General features: G+C 41.0%; 1 protein-coding gene across 1 annotated transcript in view; it reads right to left on the minus strand.

The window, feature by feature from the left end:
- Nucleotides 1–742: 742 nt before the first annotated feature.
- Nucleotides 743–21,633, minus strand: part of LOC111156736 (mitochondrial calcium uniporter regulator 1) — a 28,398-nt gene continuing 7,507 nt past the window's right edge. The window contains exons 2-9 of the mRNA XM_022517791.1: nucleotides 20,285–20,422; nucleotides 15,938–16,041; nucleotides 15,020–15,121; nucleotides 12,808–12,849; nucleotides 12,044–12,115; nucleotides 7,074–7,127; nucleotides 4,801–4,915; nucleotides 743–3,968 (exon numbers count right to left, since the gene is read on the minus strand). Of these exons, the coding sequence (XP_022373499.1) occupies nucleotides 3,913–3,968; nucleotides 4,801–4,915; nucleotides 7,074–7,127; nucleotides 12,044–12,115; nucleotides 12,808–12,849; nucleotides 15,020–15,121; nucleotides 15,938–16,041; nucleotides 20,285–20,422 (683 nt within the window). The 3' untranslated portion in view covers nucleotides 743–3,912. The remainder of the gene's footprint in view (nucleotides 3,969–4,800; nucleotides 4,916–7,073; nucleotides 7,128–12,043; nucleotides 12,116–12,807; nucleotides 12,850–15,019; nucleotides 15,122–15,937; nucleotides 16,042–20,284; nucleotides 20,423–21,633) is intronic.

Genomic DNA, 21,633 nt, shown 5'->3' on the forward strand with positions numbered 1-21,633 from the left:
TCTGTAAATCTGTCTGCAAAAGTCTGCAAACATTTGGGGACTTTCAGGATCCTTATGGCTCACCTCAGATCTGGTTTGACTCTCTAACTTTGGTAGATTTCTGATTGGAGAAAATGGAAGATACCTAACATTAATTTCTGGGCTATTTCATTCAACCACGTTCCCAAGGGGTTTGCTTTTCTCTGGAGCAGACAGACGTTGTTACCCAGAAGGCCACCTGCACGGAGCTGATGCTCCAAGAGCTCCCTCCTTGCGCAGCAAGCCCGCAGGCTGCCACTGCGGCTGCTCGCTTCTGATCCTTTCTCCAAGGCTTTGTCTAGGTGAACAAACCCTCCAATCGCTAAGCAGTCAGGGACGTGCAGGTGTTTCAGTTGTCCACAATGGAAGCTGGTCTGAGAATTCTGCCTACCCAAAGGTGAGGTAAGAGGTGCAGAGAGGGGTTGATTGCATTTTGACTTTTGCCCTTCTTGAACTTTAATCATAAGCCAAAGGCAAATTCCTTCTTGCTCCAGCTAGCCAGTTCTTAGTCCAGCTAGATCGGGACTTCGATTACCCGAAAACTGAGTCTGCGCAGATACTTCTAAAAACTTGTAATTAAAACTCATTTACCCCTCTATGTAAGCCCCCAGTTCTAACCATCTCGAGTCACATTTTTCTGTGAATTCCAGTGTACACAGATGAGTGAAAAAAATCTTTTTCTCTTAAAGCACTTCCCCTCAACTATTTTACACGAGCATGTTAATTCTTTTGAATAAAAAATTTATTTTGCAAATCAAGTAAGCACTTTCAAAGTTATCGTCTATACAAACCCCCTTTTTTAGGGTATTAGGTTTTCTTATAATACACCAGTGCTGTCATATACAATGGAGGGAGTAACATTAAAATACAGTGCAGGCCGAAGTTGTTTTCGATTTGCCAATTCATTGAGTAATTCAAATGAAAGGTGTAGTAGTTACATAGAAACAATTAAATATTTTCCATAATAAAAATATTATACCCACTCATATAACAATATGTAACTGACTATTCGGTTAAGTGATACAATGGTTAATAAACTGATTTGGGTTATCATCAAAAGAACAGAATCAGAAGAACATGAATGTAAATCTAGAAAGATATTTTCAAAAAATTCCAGTGAAGGGCTTTAGCCATTCTCAAACACAAAGAGTACATCAAGAGTAAGTGGTTTCTGTTTAACATGTTCTCTCTTTAGTGTCAGAAAGCCACAGATTTGATAAACATATGGTAAAGCCCAAGTTTTCTAGACATGAGTTCTGTAGTACCATTTATGTGTTATTTGTTCAGAAATGATGCCAACCCTATCAACAGAGCATGGCCAGGGTCGGGGAGGGGGGGCGGAGCATGCCCATGCTGAATGGTTAAGTAACAGGCAGAGGCGGCAACAGAGGTGGCTGGAGGCCGGGACACGGGGAGGGAAGCTCACGTCACTGTGCAGCTAGAAAGGGAAAAGCCCGGCTCGGGATTTTTATTTTTAGAGTGTTCCGAGACAAATTCCAGCAAGATGTCTGGTTTGAGTCAAGCCTTTCTTCTTGAACTTAGCTTCACGACTGAGGTACTTGGCATACTTAAGGGAAAAAATGAATACACTCAGATTTATTTTTCTTAGATATTAAGGTAGAAAAGTAGCTTAAGGAATAAGAATAGCCCAGAAATCAAAATCCTGTGTCCCGTAAATAGTATGGACAGACAGGTTTTGCTTATTAATGGAACAGGAAATGACAGAGAATTGGAGTTTAAGCTCTTTAAACAAGGAAAGGGCAGGGGAGAGCAGAGTGTAGGAATGCAGAGGCACCCCCCAAGAATGGAAAGGAAAGCCAGAGTCTGTCCATTTGATGTTCTGCTTTGGCCATTTGTAGCAAAGGCGTAGCAGGTTACGTGTGTGCTACCTGGCCCTGGTGAATTTCCCAGGTGCTATGGCCTGGGTTACATGGAAGTTGTGCCAGGCATCCTCCCCCTTCTGAAATTAGGCCAAGGCCTAAGTTCCTAGGCGATCGGAATCCCTCTGAACCAAGCTAGTTCAGAAAGCTGTCCCACTATGTCCAGTCCCAGCATGCTTCCGGTGTTCACAGAAGTCTGGGCCAGCCAGCAGTGGGAAAGGTATGCTTGTATTTCTGGTTTATATGCTTTTCAAATAGAACGCGTTTGACCAAACAAAGGGAACACAGTCCCGAACCTTCCTAACCTCCATAAATGCATGTAATCTGAGCCACCAAAAGGCAAGTTCTTTGTTCCCGATGCTGCGGGTACTGGGAGTCTGTTCTGTAGTGCAGAAAACTACACAGGAAAATCCAAGGCCCAAATTAAGTGACTGCTGCAGCCAGTATAAACCAGTAGGAATGTCATCTGGAATACTTTTGGCAGATAAAAGAGTGTCACCCCGCTGAACGATATTTTCAAATATCGTATCAGGAAGTAAGGTCACTTTGCTTGTTTCTAACCTATGCAAGTTAGTGTTTGCTTTGAAACGTAATTGCATACAGTGCTTTTTTCCTCTTGGGGATTCTTTCGATTTTGGAGGAGTGTCTGTGCTCCGGGCCCTTTCTCCAAGCTCTTACTAACAATAGTTATATTAAGTAGTTGCAAATGTGGTCTTAATGGGATGTCATTTACTTAAATCTGTAATACGTAAGGCAACTGCTCAATGTGCAGTATTTTCTGGGGATCCTTTTCTGAAAGTGGAAGCACAAACGGCTACGGTATTTTACACAGCCGTTGAGATAATTTTGGATCAAGTTTAAAACGATCAAATAATTATTCACTTTGAAACTGACACCACTGACGCCAAAGTACTCAATTTTTCAGGCTCATCTGGAGCTCAGCAGCTTTGTGCTAAACACGTTTAAAAAAAAAAAAGAAAGAAAAAAAGACACTGACTTACATTTTCTGAAGTTCAGAAAGACATCCAAAGGACAAAGGTAACTTTTTTGCTAATGCGGTTACAACAGTGACAGCGGATGATTTATCCTACCTATTCGATCAACATCGATCGACAAGTGCCCGTGTAGTTTCTCCACTGTACCAGGTCATGTGCACGTGCGTGAATGCAGAGAAAGACACAAACACGTTCTCTACGTTCTCGTTTTTAAAATGCTTATTCTCTCCCACACCAGTCATTCAAATAACGTGAGAATGTCCTTCTCTATAAGAACCCCAGCAGGCACGCGCACGCGCGCACACACACACACACACACACACACACACACAATGTAAGGGTGGGAGAGAAATCTAGCACTCTGAGAGGCAAAACCAGAGTCTCCATTTGTAATGATTACAAAATTTCATCAGGCAACAAGATTTTCTGGCTGAAAGGCACATGAAAAATAACCATGACAACTTACTAAGACAATGGAAATTAAGAGAAAAATAACTGCTTTAGGGGGATAGTATAGGTGAATCATTAGCACACCAACTCACTGGGGCTGCCCCCTAACGTGGGCACTGGCTGAGGGGAAGGGCTTGGTCAGAGGGACAGAGGGTCTGGTGCTCTTGGTTTAGTTTCGGTGATCCTTTAGCACTTAGTGAAGTCGTTGTGCCTTTTAAATGGAGACCCCCAAAATCCTCTATGTGACAGAAGATTGAAAATTGTAGGGTTATATAAATATTTACTGTTGGCATGTCCCACAGGTTAGACCAAGTTCACTGGTCCGGCTGAGTGGGGTCTTCCGTGTTTTGTCCACCACCACTCAAAGGTACAAAGGCAACTAAACAGAAAAGACGGAAGAATGATTATGACTTCTTTCCTTGGTTGTATGTCCATAATCTGCATAAAATAAATAATACGTATTAAGTCAAAACTGGGGTTAAAATCTGGAAATGAGGGGGGGCAAAGAGGCCCAGCAGTCTGGTATTCTTAAGGCAAAACAATAGGGATCTCTTTAAATAGACACTTTATTATATCCATAGGCGATAAAATCCCAGAGCTACTGTTAGGCACGTAAATACAGATCCTGTAAGAAAAAAAAAATTGAGCATAGTATTAGTTGTGTTAAGAGTTACTTAAAGAAAAACGTTTTATTAAGAAAACATACAGGCGCTTATCCACCTATCCACCAAACAGAAAAACCAACCCAAGAAACTCAGATCGCATGTGAGGTGCCACATTCAACGAGACACCCGCCCACTAAAACACTCCGCTCTTTGCAATCATCTTCAAAGTAGAAAAGTATCCAACAGTCAGCGAAACTTTTCAATGAACCTCAGAAATTCTGTGATCACAAAGGATGTGTGTATGTACTATAGAGGGCCACACCCTTTAAAACGTCACCAACAAAATTCCACTTTTAACTGCTATTATAACTTGAATATATTGATAAATCCAAAATGTTAAATGTGAATTAATCACCGAGTTGTTTTTATATGTGAATTTTCATTCCCTTTTTTGGCTCAAAAATTACAAAACCAAAATAACTCCTTACAAGGAGTGTCCCCGATTGAAGCAGGAAGATCGCAACTCAAAAACCTTTCCTCCCATCCGTAAAATACTGCCTTGAATTTCACTAAAAAAAAATTCCAAGTAACAACAGTTCAGTGACAGTATCCTATAAAACTTAAGATTCCACCAGTTGTAAAGCACATCATTTTACTACTAAGGAAAAAAAAATACCGATTACTGTATGATACTCCATCTATCGGAAATGATTACCTGCCTTCTAATTTCAGAGACGTTAAAAGGTGAAAAAAATGTGTTAGAATAGAAGAAACGCAGCATCTGTCTTTGATTTATTTTCCAAATTTTACGAATTTTCCACTTGTGAACTATCCAGACGCAAAAGAGCTTACCTGCTAAATATTTAATATTATCAAGCTTGTGTGACTCCAGCATGGTTTTGAGGCCAGCGACCTCAGTGTCTATCTTCCTGTCTGTCTGGGTGACAGCCCGATCTTGCTGGGCATGCTTTCAAAACAAAGAGATTCACAGCATTAAACCACTTAGGATACACCTGCCATCCCCTCGGCTCCCGCCATCCCATAGGCCCTCCGCAGCAGCGGGAAGTCCCGGGGAAAGAAGGGCTACGCTTAGGGAGACCTGGGCTTTAGCTTTAGTTCTACTATGCTCACGTTATGTTGCGTTGGTCAGGGCCTTTAACTGTCTCTGGGCTTGTTTACTTTAATTTGAAAAAAAAAAAAAAAAAAAAAAAAAAAAAAAAAAAAAAAACTCACCAAAACCCCAAAACAAACAAATACCACTGGCCCTGTCCTCACACAGGACAATCAAATGTGATAATGTAAAAAAAGCTTCTGTAAAGGATACACTGGTCTACAAATTAAGGTTAAAGTTAAAAGACAGTCTGTACTCAAAGACAATAAAGGTACCTCATTTTTTCCCTCTTGATGATAGGGAGACAGAAAATGCTTCCAAAAGTGAACACAGGGACTCCTGGGTGGCTCAGTCGGTTGAGTGTCCGCCTTTGGCTCGGGTCATGATATCAGGGTCATGGGATCGAGCCCTGCTTTGGGCTCCCTGCTCAGCAGGAGACTGCTTCTCCCTCTCTACCTACCGCTCTCCCTGCTTGTGCTCCCTCTCTGACAAATTAAATAAATAAAATCTTTAAAAAAATAAATAAATAAAAAGTGAATGCAATCTTAGATAATCTAAAAGCAACAGTGTTTGCCTTGATACAATTCCTATTCACATTTTAAAGTTTTCTTCTTTCATAGTTCAAACACCAAGTATTTTATTAGTATGAGGCTTGGTTATACCAAAGGCTTCTTTTCCAAATACAATACAGTTAAACTAGATACACAACCATCCTCTAAGGGTGGCAAGTTTGGCTGATGTTATAAAGGGGTTGTAACATTTTATTAATGCACAAAAATAATTCACTAAATATCCCAGGACAAGTAAGTATAATTGACCCTTTAACAATGGTTTAAAGTGCACGGGTCCACTTACACCTGATTTGTTTCAATATGGTACAGTGTTATAAATGTATTTTCTCTTTCTTATGATTTTAATAAGAGCTTACTTTGTTTTAGTGTGTAATACACATAACATAAAAAATATGTGTTAATTGACTGTGTTATCAGGAAGGCTTCCGGTCCACAGTGGGCTATTAGCAGTTAAGTTTCTGGGGAGTCAAAAGTTATATGCAGATTTTTAACTATGTGGGAGGGTCCCTAACCTCCCTACTGTTCAAGGGTCATTTGTATGTAGTTCCTTATGGCTAACAAGTCTGGTAATGAACAAGGAAATAGAGGTCTGGATGAGCAGAAACATATTCCAGAGGAATATTCTACTACTCTCTGATAGAAGTGTCTTGCATGTTTTAGAGGTCCCAAGTAACAGAAGACGGAAAAAAAGTAAAGCATGTCGTAAATTTGAAAAGTAATTTTAAAAATCGCCATTCCCTATTGTTCTTCAATCACTGGGATTTAAACTTTCATGAAGATAAACAAATATTCTATTAAGTGCCAAGAAAATTCCAGGATACCCCACTTCTGGGCACCTGCCCCAGAGAAGTGAAAACAGGGACTCCCAACAGATACTGGCACAACCACAGCAGCATGACTCCCAACGGCCAAAAGATGATGGCAACCCAAGTGTCCACTGGCAGGATAATCCAGCTGTGGTCTATCCGCAAATGGAATGTTATTTAGCTTTAAAAAGGAGGGAAATTCTGACAGGCTATGACATGGATGAACCTTGAGGACATTATGCTAAGCGAAGTCAGTCAGTCACAAAACAAATATTGTGTGATTCCTAGAGCAGTCAGTTCATAGAGACAGAAAGCAGAATGGCGGGGAGAAGGGAATGGGAGTTAGCACGTAACAAGTCATATCAGGGCTACAAGACGTAAAGAGCTCTGCGGATGGGTGCCAGAGATGGTTGAATAAGGATGTGAATGTACTTAATGCCACTGAACTGTATGCCTAAAAATGGTTAAGATGTAATTTTATGTGTACTTTACCACAATGAAAAAAACCCCAAAACACAGCCTAGGACACAAAACTTGAGAACCCTCCCATAACACATCATTACAAAGGACAGTAACCACACGTGGGATGAAGCCAACATGAAAACAATGACCACGAAAAGTAGTCTCATTTCTTACCAATGCCACCATTTCTGTCCTCATTTCCAGCAGCTTCCTTTCATTCAATGAGTACTGAAACCAACGAACATGGAACACAGGTCAGATTCTGATTTATTCCTCTCTCTCCTTTTCTGCTGCCTTAAATACTCTGGTCTCAGTACTTCCAAGAATATAGGACACTAGACATCACATCTGGAATCAAGTAGCCTACTTGCCCCTTTCCCTTAGATGTATTTTTTTGAAGTTTCTTTCCTTTTTCAAAGATTTTATTTGTTTACTTGAGAGAGTCACAGCACAAGCAGGGGGAGCGGCAGGCAGAGAGAGAAGCAGACTCCCCACTGATCAGGGAGCCTGATGATGGGGCTCGATCCCAGGAGCCCAGGATCACGACCTGAGGGAAAGGCAGATACTTAACCAACTGAGCCACCCAGCTGCCCCCGAAGTGTCTTATTTTTGAGCCACTCACTGCTCCAGTATCTGGATTCCCTTTGTCACCTTTCACCTCTCTCCTCTGTTCCTGTCATCTGTTCACTGTGATGCCATTTAGCCCCTCCCCCTACTGTAACGGCATTCTCCAGGCACCAGTTTGCATGGCTGCTGAATCGTGTGCTTTTTGCTGCTTTTGAGAGGGTTGCAAAAGTGGGGAACAATATAGTTTGGGAGCTAACCTGTCACAATCACAAAACTGGTCACTACCTGAGGCTTAGATAAAATTAGGAATGTTATAAAACTGGGGAAAAAATAGTTTCAAGGAATATTTTTATGTGACAGGCACTGCCTAAAGATACAATATAAATACACTGGTACAAGATAAGCATTAAACCATCACATGTTGATTTAAATTAAACAAAACCCTACTTGGGTGTGTCACAATCCAGTGTTACTGAAGGAACTGACCAGCATGCCCTAGAATCAAAGTGGTATCTTGCCTTTGGCTATTGACTTTGGGGGGGGGGGGCTATTGACATTTATGCAAAAATTTAGTGCAATTTTGTTGACACTGAGACCAAAATCAGACACATCTCCTTAGCAGTGGGTATTAGGATTTAATTGAGCAAATGAAAAATTAGCATTTAATTCTTCAGTAAGGTAATGCTATGATAGGGGAGAAAATTAGTGCTGTTGTATCTAGAAAACTTTCTAACTATAAAATGTTCCTCTGGACTACCAGGGTGCTAGGGTATAAAAAATAATATTGCTCAGAAATTTTTAAATTAAAAATATTTTTTTAAAATTTTTTTAAAAAGTTGGAAAAAACCCCCCCAAACCTCAAACCAAGCACCAATCAGGACCAAAGAACGCTGATCTCTGCCTAAACTTCAGGGTTTTAGAAGAGGAAGGAGCTATGCATTGAAATGCCACAAGAGGGCAGGGTGGACCGGATTTTTCAGTCAGTATTCACCCGCCACAAGAGAAAAGCCAAGCCTCATCTTGGCCCTGCCGTGATTTTTTTTTTTTTTTAAAGATTTTATTTATTTATTTGACAGACAGAGATCACAAGTAGGCAGAGGCAGGCAGAGAGAGAGGAGGAAGCAGGCTCCCCACCAAGCAGAGAGCCCAATTCGGGGCTCGATCCCAGGACCCTGAGATCATGACCTGAGCGGAACGCAGAGGCTTAATTAAGCCACTGAGCCACCCAGGTGCCCCCCTGCCGTGATTTTTATGTGACTCTATCTCCCTGTATCCCAAAGTGGCTTAGAGGCCATACTGCTCTGAAACTGACTGTAAGTAGCACCAGTTTTGGACTGAAACAGAACTTTATTCAACAAGGAGAGGGAAGGTCCCGTCACTCCTCTTTACCAATGTGCACTGAATACACACTGCTGTCCTGTACTCAAGTCTTCTCAGTTTAGGATAACCACGGAACACTTCTCAGCTAGGTTAGAAAGTCCCATCGACTCACGGGCTTTCACCCATGTTCAGCAGGCGCACAGCTCTTAGCTATGGGCATCTTCCTAAATCAAGTGCATTCAGATTTTTTGCTAAGTACAAAACCTGTAAAGTCAAAGGTAATTAAAAGAGTTTCTCCTTCAGGCGCCTAGGTGGCTCAGTGGGTTAAAGCCTCTGCCTTCAGCTCAGGTCATGATCTCAGGGTCCTGGGATGGAGCCCCACATCAGGCTCTCTGCTCAGCGGGGAGCCTGCTCTCCAACCCCCCCCCCACCCCCGCCTCTCTGCCTTGTGATCTGTCTGCTGAATAAATAAATAAAGAGTTTCTCCTTGGGGATGGGGTAACTGCGGGATGGACATTAAGGAGGGCTCATGATGTAATACACACTGGGTAATATATAAATAAGACTGAGGAATCACTAAAACTAGTAATACACTATATGTTAATTAATTGAATTTAAATTTAAAAGATTGAATCTGTTAAGATGGTTAAAAAAGAGTATTTTAGAGGAATTTGAAATTAAAATTCTAAATAACAGTGCTATGCAGAGACATTTGACACCTAAGGCAAAAGGAAAGTTTGGATATTTCATGTCATAGATTTTATGTTAATTTAAGTATTTTACTATTGCATTGAAGTATTATTCGTCCTAATTAAAAAATTTTTCCTTTTCTAGAGAATAATCATACACTAGCACCTGTTAAATATTTTAGTGATGCTAGGTGAATTAATCTTTACTGTTGAGAAGTGGTTTTTGAGACAAGAAAGACAGGTGACATGGGAATAATGATTTTGTACAACAAAGCTCAGCCTAACTCTTGAAATCCAGAGGTGGTTCCAAAATAGAGTTAAGTGCTTATTTAAATTTCAGTATTAGCTTCACTTATCATTGTAGTACATTTTGGTTAAAAGCAAACTGTGATAAACCAGGAGACAATGAACAACTGTGTATACCCAGTTTCTACATGTGAATCCAGTTCCGTGTTAGTTAAAATATGCCTCACACAGCCCATTTCTCATTATTCTAAGAATAAAGAAGGTATCTAACCACTGCTATCAAATTCAAATAAAGCCTGAACAAGAAGATAGATGGGTTAAAAGTCACTAAGGCAACTCAACATTATTATCAGAGGGGCGCCTGGGTGGCTCTCAGTGAGTTAAGCCTCTGCCTTCAGCCCAGGTCACCGTCTCAGGGTCCTAGGATCGAGCCCCGCATCGGGCTCTCTGCTCAGTGGAGAGTCGGCTTCCTCCTCTCTCTCTGCCTGGCTCTCTGCCTACTTGTGATCTCTGTCTGTCAAATAAATAAACTCTTTAGAAAAAAAAAGGTACAAACTTACAGCTGTAAAATAAGTCCTGGGATGTCATGCATGGAGACTACAGTAACAATACACTATTTGAAAGTTGCTAAGAGAACAGATCTCAAAAATTCTCAACACAAGAAAAAAATTTTGTACCTACGTGTGATGACAGATGGTAACTAGACTTCCGGTGGTGACGACCCTGCAGTGTATGCAAGTAGCAGATCATCATGTTGTTCCCCTGAAACTAACGTAATGCCGTCTATGTCAATTATAACTGAATAAAATAAAAAATTGAAAAGTGCTGCTGTGCAAACTCGGAAAAAAAAAAATAGTAGTCCCATGCATTATTTTTGAAAAACCAAGGGCAGCAAACTGTATCTGCACAGCTTTCTTGAGTCCTGTACACAATCCCACAAGTTTACCACACAGGGGCAAGCGCCCTTGCGCTTACTTACTTACATCCTACATTTCTGAGACCCCCTTTTCTTTTTTTAAAGATTTATTTATTTATTTATTTGAGAGAGAGAGAGAGAGAGAGAGAGCGTGCGCGCACGTGTGCACACATGAGCAGGGGTAAGGGCAGAGAGGGAGGGAGTAGCAGGCTCCCCTCCCCCGAGCAGGAAGCCTGACGAGGAACCCAGGACCCTAGGAACATGACCTGAGCCAAAGGCAGACGCTCAACCAACTGAGCCACCCAGGCGCCTCTTCTGAGATCTTTCTGGTAGCAAATGCACAGAAGTACTTTTCCTAATTAAAATTTTCAATTTAGGGGCGCCTAGGTGGCTCAGTGGGTTAAAGCCTCTGCCTTCGGCTCGGGTCACGATCCCGGGGTCCTGGGATCGAGCCCCGCATCGGGCTCTCTGCTCGGCAGGGAGCCTCCTTCCCTTCTTCTCTCTCTCTGCCTGTGATCTTGGTCTGTCAGGTAAATAAATAAAATATTTAAAGAAAAAAACTTTTTTTTTCAATTTAGTGTAACTTAAAAAATTGTTTTGAATTTGCATTTGGAAACAATGCAATCAAGTCATTAAGATTTCTCTATTTAAAAGTTTAAAAAGGCTATATGGGGGGCGCCTGGGTGGCTCAGTGGGTTGAGCCTTTGCCTTCGGCTCAGGTCATGATCTCAGAGTCCTGGGATCAAGCCCTGCATCGGGCTCTCTGCTCAGCGGGGAGCCTGCACCCCGTTCCCTGCTGCCACCTCTCTGCCCACTTGTGATCTCTGTCAAATAAATAAATAAAATATTAAAAAAAATTTTTTTAAAAGACTATATGGGAAATTTTTTTTAATCTTGAATTTTAGTGTAGAATTAAATTTAATATTATTCAAGGCAGATGATCAACTTAACTTTAGAAAAATCTGGACCTGTAGAGGCTTAAGTTAGATGAAATAGGGTGAGATTTGGTTTGATTTCTTTGGTAATATCTAAGTCACACATAATTTAGTTTCTCTCCCTCTCGGACATAAAACGAGATTCAAACTTGATTTGAACAAGAGTTTCATTTTTTATAAGGTTTTACTTTTAAGTAATGTCTACACAATGCAGGGCTTGAACTCATTACCTCACGATCAACAGTCACACACACTCTACCAATTGACCCAAGATTGGGAGCCAGGCACCTCCCAAGATTTTCATTTTATTTTTCAGTTATCAAACTTAAGCTCTAAGCTAGAATATAATTAAAGAGAAAACCGTGTCTAGCAACGATGCACAGGTGAACTGTCTATATACTCAGACCAGACCGAGCATTCCATCCTACAAAGCGATGAATTCACACTCTGTTTTTTAATAAAGAAACATACCAATTCCTTCACTCTGCTCTTTTCTAGATTGAAGTCTAACTTGGTGTCTGTTCGGACTTTGACCACTTCATCCTGTCAGGAGGGCAAACAAAGAGAAAGAAATCCAAAGTGAGAAATGGAAACCCTGTTGGGACGTGAAGCCTGGGACTTCCCAGTCATGTACACAAATGATGCCCGCTTATGCATGAGTCAGGCCAGAGTGGGTTCCTGCTGCTTTTAATCCTGAGATTCCCAGTGTAATCTCCTTATGGAATTTATGACTGAAGCTGTTCCCTGGCCAACTCTGGAAAGCAGAGAAGGACTCAAAGGAGGAAAATATGAAATTCTGGTTTAAATAAAGCCTTCTTTCTAACACTCATCACAACCTTTTCTTCCTTAACATCCATGTCCTTTCTACTTTAAAAAAAAAAAAAAGAAATCAAACAGCTGGCACAGTCAGCATTCTGAAATCACACGTAATTCTCTAAACCCAGTCTGTTCTAACAGAACCTAAAGGCTTCATATGTTGCAACTTCAACATTTAATTTAAAGATAACTCCATTTATCCTAGAACACAATTTTCTTAATGAATTTGTTTACAGACCTCACCAATTTATTCATTGTGTTCTTAGCTAAACTTTCCAGTGTGTCCTTTTGAGACGTATTACACAAATGCTCAACATGGGATTAAGTTTTTAAGAACACCTAAAGAACTTCTGACATGGTATTTATTACTATGTTTAAGTAACTGACTACAAGCATGCAAGGAGGAGTGAGGGTCTCACCATTATTTGTTGTTTTAATCGATGTAGCTCCACGTTTATCTTCTAAAAACACATTAAAAAAAAAAAAGTCAAGGATATGGCTAGAAGGTTAGAAAAAAATACCTGAAACTTGGTAATAAACATACATTAGAACATGTTTCATGCACAGTTCTAGCTGCATTCAGAATGAAGCATGAGCTGAAAAGTCTTGGGAGCAGACACGATTATCTGTCATATCAGGATGGTATTACAATGCATGCGCCTACTTGGGTGCCCCAGTGGCTCAGTCGTTAAGCATCTGCTTCTGGCTCAGTCACGATCCCCGGGTCCTGGGATCCAGCCCCCGCATCGGGCTCCCCGCTCAGCAGGAAATCTACTTCTCCCTCTCCCACGCCCCCTGCTTGCATTCCCTCTCTCTCTTGCTCTGTCCAAATAAATAAAAATCGAAAAAAAACAAAAAAAAAACAACAAAAAAACCCTGCATGTGCCTATCTTGAGATCGGTTTCATCCTGAAGGTTACATAAGATCAGCAACACAGTTTTAATTTTTTTTAAAGTAGGCTCCCTAGCGTGGAGCCCAGCACGGGGCTCATGTTTCTTATGACCCCGAGATCATGACTCATGACCCTGAGATCAAGACCTGAGCCAAGATCAAGTCAGAGGCTTACTGACTGAGCCACCCCAGTAACACGTTGTTTTTAACATACACCTTTGCCTCCAGAGGCCCTGCTGTCTTTATACCTACTTCAATTTTTAACAAATTCTGCCTTCAAATAGCCGATTTCAAGGGCAAATGTGAGAGTTTCAAACTACTGTTTTGCTAGAAGGCCTTTCATAAGACTAAGATGAATCACTAATAAATGGACTTCATTTGAGACTTTAAATAGGACTGAAAACAAAAGAAGGATGCAAACACAGCACTCACTTCAGTGCTGAATGTCACACTTAAGAAACCAAGGGATACATTGCAACGACGTGGATGGAATTAGAGGGTATTATGCTAAGTGAAATAGGTTAATCAGAGAAAGACAAATACCATGATTTCACTCATATGTGGAATTTAAGAAACAGATGAACATATGGGAAGTGAAGGAAAAATACAGTAAGATAACAGAGAGGGAAGCAAACCATAAGAGACTCCTAATCATGGGAACAAACTGGGGGTTGCTGGAGGGGCCGGGTGGGGGGTGGGAGGATGGTGTAACTGTGTGACGGGCATTAAGGAGGGCACGTGATGTAATGAGCACTGGGTATTAAATGTAAGTGATGAATCACTAAATTCTACTCCTGAAACTTGTTAATATACTGTATGTTAACTAAACTGAATTAAACAAACAAACAAAGAAAAGAACCCCACCCCAGAAACCAAGGGATATTTTACAGCAAGGCTTTGTGATAACCAGAAGCTGGAAACAATTCTAATATGCAGTTGGCCCCTGAAAAACACAGGGGGTTAGGGGCACTAATCACCCCTCTCCCCGTTAAAAATCTCATATATAGTGGTGCCTGGTGGCTCAGTGGGTTAAGCCTGTGCCTTCGGCTCAGATCATGATCTCGGGTCCTGGGATCAAGCCCAAAATTGGGCTCTCTGCTCAGCAGGGAGCCTGCTTCCCCTCCTCTCTCTGCCTACTTGTGATCTCTGTCAAATAAATAAATAAAATCTTAAAAAAAAAAACAACTCCATATGTAACTTCTGACTCCCCCAAAACTCAATAGCCTATTGTCGGCCAGAAGCCTTACTGGTAACATGATATATTTTGAATGTTATATGTATTACATACCATCTTCTCAGAATAGAGAAAGTCAGAGAAAAGCAAGTATTATTAAGAAAATCATATGGAAGAGAAAACACTGACTAAACTGTGTAAGTGGTTGGTTGGGTGGTTCAAACCCGTGTTGTTCAGGGGTGAAGCGTACATCACAGTAGAGTAACGAGGCACATTCATATAACACTATAGACAATGAGCAAGACCCATCCACCATTAAGACACACCACAGGATACCCCCAGATGAAGCTCTGGAAAAGGCAAAACCAGTCAACGGTGACACAGGATATAGGGGTCTTCCTAGCAGGGGTTAGCAGGCTTCTGGGGTGCCAGAATATACCACGCCTTGATCTGGTGGTAGACACCTGATGAAAACACATCTAACCTGTCCACTTTTGTCTGTGCATTTATGTCTCAACGTCTTGACAGCGAGCATTTTATTAGTACGAGCAGCTCTTTAGTTTTACCTCATTTTCTGCTCTGAGGGCCGAAAATTCGCTCTTCTCCAAAATAATCATATCCTTTTTCACATTGGCAATCTGAGACATTATTTGCTGAACAGTGATCTCCTAGGAAAAGAGAAATGAAACATGTAACCCAGGCTGGCCTAGGACGTCTGCCTCCCACCTGGAATCATCTTAGTGAGAAACCAGGAGAACATGGACACGAGGAGAGAGGTTCAGCACGGTCGTCCTCTATTCCAGAATGAAGAAAGGAGAAGACGGACTCAAGTCCAGTATCACCATCAAGTGAGCCAGTTCAAAGGGTGGCGGTCTGAGGACCAGCAGCTCAAGAACACACTGCTGTGATCCCAGCCGCATCTCCCTGTGTTCGGTACGGTGGACTGAAGAGTCCATTTTCAAACATAGCTGAGTTTTCCAACATGACTCTACAACAGTTGAGAAGATAGCTTTGAAAAAAGAAATACAAATATATGTACTTTAAGGCAGGCTCCGTGCCCAGTGTGGAGCCCAATGTGGGGCTTGAATTCACTACCCTGAGATCAAGACCTGAGCTGAGACTGAGTCGGATGGTTAACCGACTGAACCATGCAGATGCCCCTCGAATAAACTACTTTTTATGCCACTAGGATCATTTCCTTCTCAACTATGGTTAAAAGTACTATATGCTTTTTAGGGCGCCTGGGTGGCTCAGTTGGTTAAGCGTCTGCCTTCAGCTTGGGTCGTGGTCCCAGGGTCCTGGGATAGAGCCCTGCTTCTCCCTCTGCCCCTCCCCCTGCTTCTGTTCTCTCTCTCTCAAATAAATGAACAAAATCTTAAAAAGTACTATATGTTTTTCAATACAGTATTATCCAAAAATAGGTATTACAAATAACAACGTAACTTCAGGCTTTAAATTTGCTACCGTGCCCCGAAAAAGCTAACCTGCTGCATCTTGGTGACCATATCCTTGTAGACGATATCCATGTTGGCGTCTGTGATCTTGACCAAAGCAGAGACAGTGATTTCTGCTTGCTGGGTGGTGAAGCCTAAGCAAACACAAAGACAGTCACACTCTGGAGACTCTATTTGTTGGAAAAAAAGAGAATAAAACCCTTCACAAAAGGGGAGAAAATGTTTTGAATTCAGGAAGACTGGAATCCCAGGCTGTGCTGTGTCTGTGTCTCTGGACAAGCATGACATCTATTTCTACACGTAAAGATAAAGGGCTGGGCTGGTGTCCTCTAACTAGCTGCAAAAAATCCTATTTCCTGACACTGTCTCATGACATAGAGGAAGCCTGCAATGCGGGGTCAAGGAAAGGAAAGCAAGATCAAAATTACAGACTCTATTTACTGCTTTTGTAACTTAACAAAAATTCTAGGTAATCTTTATTTCCTTCCCTGTGGCTTAAATTTTCTATGACTTGATTTCCCTATTTTAAAGTGTACACGTTAGTAAAGAATAATTTACTTAAGTAGGAAAGCTCAATTATTTCACATGCAGCATAAATCCATCAAATCATTGACCATAATAAAGACAACTAGTAATTTAGCTATCAATTCATCTGATGTTAAAAGGAAAAATCTGTTCTTTTTATTTTTCCTCCGCAAGTCTCTTCAGTCACTTGTAGAGAGGGGACCAGGCTGGAAAAAAATATATAGCTTTGATGCCCAGTAAATGATGCTAAATCAAAATATCTAACTCAGCAGTGTTACTGTGTTTAATAATTTTAGATAGTACTACCTGTGAATCTAATAAAACACTATACACTAATTAACTGAATTTATATGAAAAATTTAAAAAAAAAGTTGGCAATAAAAAATAATTTTAGATAGTAATTTACATTTCACATTGGCAATTCTAATAAGATGCTTAAAACTAAGACCCTGGAAAGTAATTTTTTTCATTAAATACTTCCACCTGTACGAACTACAGAAGAATCTACTGATTCTTGTAATTAAAGGCACATTTGTTCGCAAAAATTTTAAGTGATACAATTTGGATGAAATTAAGCCGAGACTATATATTTTTTAAAAAATATATTTTATTTATTTAACAGAGAAATCACAAGTAGGCAGAGAGAAGGGGAAGCAGGCTCCCCGCTGAGCAGAGAGCCCGACGTGGGGCTCAATCCCAGGACCCTGAGATCATGATCTGAGCTGAATGCATAGGTTTAACCCACTGAGCCACCTAGGTGCTCCGACGATACATTTTTTTTTAAAGATTTTATTTATTTGACAGAGAGAGAGAGAGAGAGCAAGCACCAGCAGGCAGAGAAGCAGGCAGAGGGAGAGGGAGAAGCAGGCGCTCTGCTGAGCAGGGAGCCTGATGTGGGGCTCAATCCCAGGACCCTGGGATCATGACCTGAGCCAAAGGCAGAGGCTTAATCGACTAAGCCACCCAGGTGCCCTGACTATAATTTTTTTTTATTTTATTGAGTGTGAGTGCAGACGTGCTTGCTCACATACAGGAGTGGGAAGGGGGAGGGCAGGCGAGGGGAGAGAGAATCTCAAAGAGACTCCCTGCTGAGCTCGAAGCCAAGATCTCCAGCTCTGAGCACGGAGATCCTAACCTGAGCCAAAATCAAGGGTCCTAAGGGACTGCGCCACCCACGTAGCCCCCAACTATAAGAAACAAAGAGATTTGAAAGAGACAAAAAGACCTCCAAAGACCTATTCCCTTCATTTATTCAAAGTCCTTTGATTTTCAACATGTGGGTCATGTACATCTAGAAAAATCATCCAAAAGGTTACCCACCAAAATGTTACATTGGCTTGCTCTGGGGTATTGGGATTCAGAGTATTTTCCTGTTTCTTTTATGCCTACATTTTTTGAAAATGAAAATATAATTTTTAAAACTTTTGAAAAAGTGCTCATAGCTAAACATAGTTAGGTTTGGCAATTATGAAGAAAAGAAAGAGACCAGCAGAGAACTTATGCTGCTAATATACTCCACAGCCTTGTAATTTATAACCACCTATGGGAGGAGAAAGGGATAAGAAAAAGCAGAAGTTAGGTCTGAAAACCTACTGGGTTACCAGATATAAAATAATGTTCTGTAAGGGGCACCTGGGTGGCTCAGTGGGTTAAAGCCCCTGTCTTCGGCTCAGGTCATGATCCCAGAGTACTGGGACTGAGCAGGGAGCCTGCTTCCTCCTCTCTCTCCGCCTGCCTCTCTGCCTACTTGTGATTCTGTCTGTCAAATAAATCAATAAAATCTTTAAAAGAAAAATAATGTTCTGTAGGAATGACAGAACAAGACACCATCAGGGTTAGAGAGATTATACACACACAGAAAGTTTTGTGAAGCAGGAGATGCAGCTCTGGAGAAGGTAAGGATGGAAGGTGGGAGTGCTCCTGGACAGGTCCTTCTGGCCCTCCCCTATAGCATCTTAAATATCCATCATTCGTCTAACAGGCCTCGTGCCCTACATCTTGGCAGGGTCCCCATAACACCAGTCTTGAGATACCCCAAAATTCATGTGTCAAGGTTTGAAATGAAGAAAAGCAGGAAGTACATCTATCAAAACATCACACTTTAAAGGTGAACAATTTTTATTTATCAAAAGTAAATAAATAGACTTTTTTGGTGGGGGAGGAGAAATAAACCCCACCTGTTAACAGGAGAAAGATCTGTGGCCACCTCGAGCCCACTGCTGCTACCTTGCCATTTAACAAGATTTATGATGCTCCCTTACTCTCATCAAACCCCAGTGTGTAGAGAAACACCTCCATTCTCTCCAATATGGCTTTTTACAATGGGTTACTTTGAATGCAAGAACATTAGAGCCACAGAAAAAAGGAAAAAGCAGGAAGACTTCTGCTTATCCACATAATTTCTGATGTCTCTCTTTTCCATTCTACTTTTCTAAATTCTGAACCGAAAGAAGTTTTAGTGAAAAAAGGCCTAATGTTTCAAGTTGAGAAGGAAAGCAATGAAGATTATGATATGGTACTTAAGAGTTTTTCTGAAGTGTACTCAGGTGTATTTCCTTTAATACTCAAAGGACCCTTTGGAATTTTTACTGAGCCCACACTGCTAATGAGATGAGGAGATAGAGACCGGGAAGGATGGGGACACCTGGGTGGCTGAGTCAGTTAAGTGTCTGCCTTCAGTTCAGGTCCGTGATCTCAGAGTCCCGGGATCGACCCTGCAGTGGGCTCCCCACTCAGCAGGGAGTCTGCTTCTCCCTCTGCTTCTCCCCTGCTAGTGCATTTTATCTTTGTCTCAAATAAATAAATAGAATCTAAAAAAAAGAAAAAAGAAACTGGGAAGGATGAGAGAACTGCCCCGCTTTGCAGCTGGGCCCTGGCGGAGCTTGAACCCAGAGCTTCTAACTCCCCAGGTGAGCACAGAGCTCATGCCACCTGCTTGGCCCTGGCGAGTAAAGCCCAGCTCCGGAGAGCAGCTCTGCAGATATGAACACGTACAACTGGGGCAAGATCTAGAGCGTCGTGAAGACTCACAATACAGAGAATTAGAACTGGTCTGTCTAGAGAAGATTCAAAGAGAATGTTATCTATGCACTGAATCCACTTTCAATAAACGTCATACATGTTAGAGCATCTTTTGCATTAATAGTGATAAAGAAAATATTAGTTGAACTATTAAAAAAACCCTACAAGTTGAAATTAGCAATGGCTGCTCAGCAACATTTTAATTTCATAACAATTTTAAAAGCACACAACACGCCCAGTAACAAAACTACCACTTTTGTGCATCAAGCAAGTGTCCTAGGAAACATTCCTGAGTTTTGCTAACTTGTGTCTAACTTGTTATCTATAACACTCTACCTCCACAGAGATGTAAAAATACGCTTCTCAGGGACAAAGAGACAACGTATACAAGAATTTCTTAGGGACAAAGAGAAAACGTATACAAGAAGTCTCAACTGGTCTAGCGGAAGCAAAATGTCCTTAAAAAATATGAACCCTTGGGGTGCCTTCGTGGCTCAGTGGGTTAAAGCCTCTGCCTTCGGCCCGGGTTGTGATCCCAGGGTCCTGGGATCGAGCTCCACATTGGGCTCTCTGCTCAGCGGGGAGCCTGCTCCCCCCTCTCTTTGCCTGCCTCTCTGCCCACTTGTGATCTCTCTCTCTTTCCTCTGTCAAATAAATAGATAAGATCTTAAAAAAAAAAAAAAAAAAAAAAAAGAACTTAAAAAAAACGGAGATTGACCAAAAGATCATCTGTAGACTTAAATGTCAAAGAGAAATAGAAGTTAGATAAGATCAGGAGAACTTATCATTTAGTGTTTTTCCGTGGCCCTAAGTGACCCACGAAAGGATTACCATTTTCTTCCAGTAAACACACTAAGGCATGGGTGTCAAAGTAGAGCTTCTTGTTCCCGCAAGAGGTGAAATCTCGCCTTTTGTGCTCCAGATCTCTCCTGTGCTCCAATTGCAGGCTCCCAGCCGAGAGGCTTAGCTCTAGAATGTGAAGAACAATTAGGCTCAAACAGGATGATAGTAAACAAAAGCCATGGAAGAATATGGCATACCTCAAAAGCCCACCTGGCTGGGGCTTTACTGAGATGAAAATTCACATACCATACAATTTGCCCATTTCAAGTGTTCAATTTTATCTTTACTAAAGAGTTCTGCCACCTTCTGCACAATCCTCTAGAACATCTTCTTCATCCCAAAAAGAAACCCTATACCCTTTAGCTATCATGCCCCAATCTCCCAACTCCCTCAAACCCAGGCAACTCCTTACCTACTATCTTTATGGACTTGCCTACTCCGGGCATCACATATGAATAGAATAAGGGATGTGGTGTTGTGTGTTTTTTTTTCACTTAGGTGAGGTTTTCAAGGTACATCTACCTTATAATTAATGTGCACTTTGTATCTTTTTATTGCTGAATCACATTGTTTTAGGAATATACCAATTTCTTCTTACCTATGGAGTTGTTTCTACTTGGCTGCTATGAACAATGCTGTTGGGAACATCTGTGTATGAGATTCTGTGTGAGCAAGTTTTCAGTTCTCTTGGGTATATACCCAGAAAATGAATTGTTACATCACACAGTGACTGTGTTTAGCCTTATGAGGTTATGCCAGATTATTTTCCAAAGTGGCTACACCATTTTTCATTCCCAACAGCAGTGTCTGAGGGTTCCAATTTCTCTACATTATCAACACTTGTTATTGTCTGTCTTTTTTATTATAACCATCCTAGTGGGTATAAAGTGGTATCCCACGGCAATTTATTTTTATTTTTTAGATGTCTCTTCAACTATGGTATTTACTTATTTATTTGTTCTCTATAATTGAAAGTGTTTCTTGGCTTGTCTCTCATTTCTTCCTTTGTTCATTTGTTTCTTAAATCCCACATATGAGTGAAATTTTACAGTATGTGTCTTTCTCTGACTTATTTTGCTTAGGATAATACCCTCCAACTCTACCACATCATTGCAAATGGTAAGATTTCATTCTTTTCTATCACTGACTAATAGTCTATTACATATATAGATTTTTTTATATGTGTATCTGTATCTGTATATCTATATCTATATATATACACATCACCTCTTTATCCATCCATAAGTGGACACTTGGGCTGCTTCCATAATCTGGCTATTGTAAATAATGCTGCAATAAACATGGGAATAGCAGTTTTGACTTGTACTTCCTTGATG

This window comes from Enhydra lutris, unplaced genomic scaffold (assembly GCF_002288905.1).
Source record: "Enhydra lutris kenyoni isolate GAN:26980312 unplaced genomic scaffold, ASM228890v2 scaffoldscaffold48, whole genome shotgun sequence".
NCBI classification, from domain to species: domain Eukaryota; kingdom Metazoa; phylum Chordata; class Mammalia; order Carnivora; family Mustelidae; genus Enhydra; species Enhydra lutris.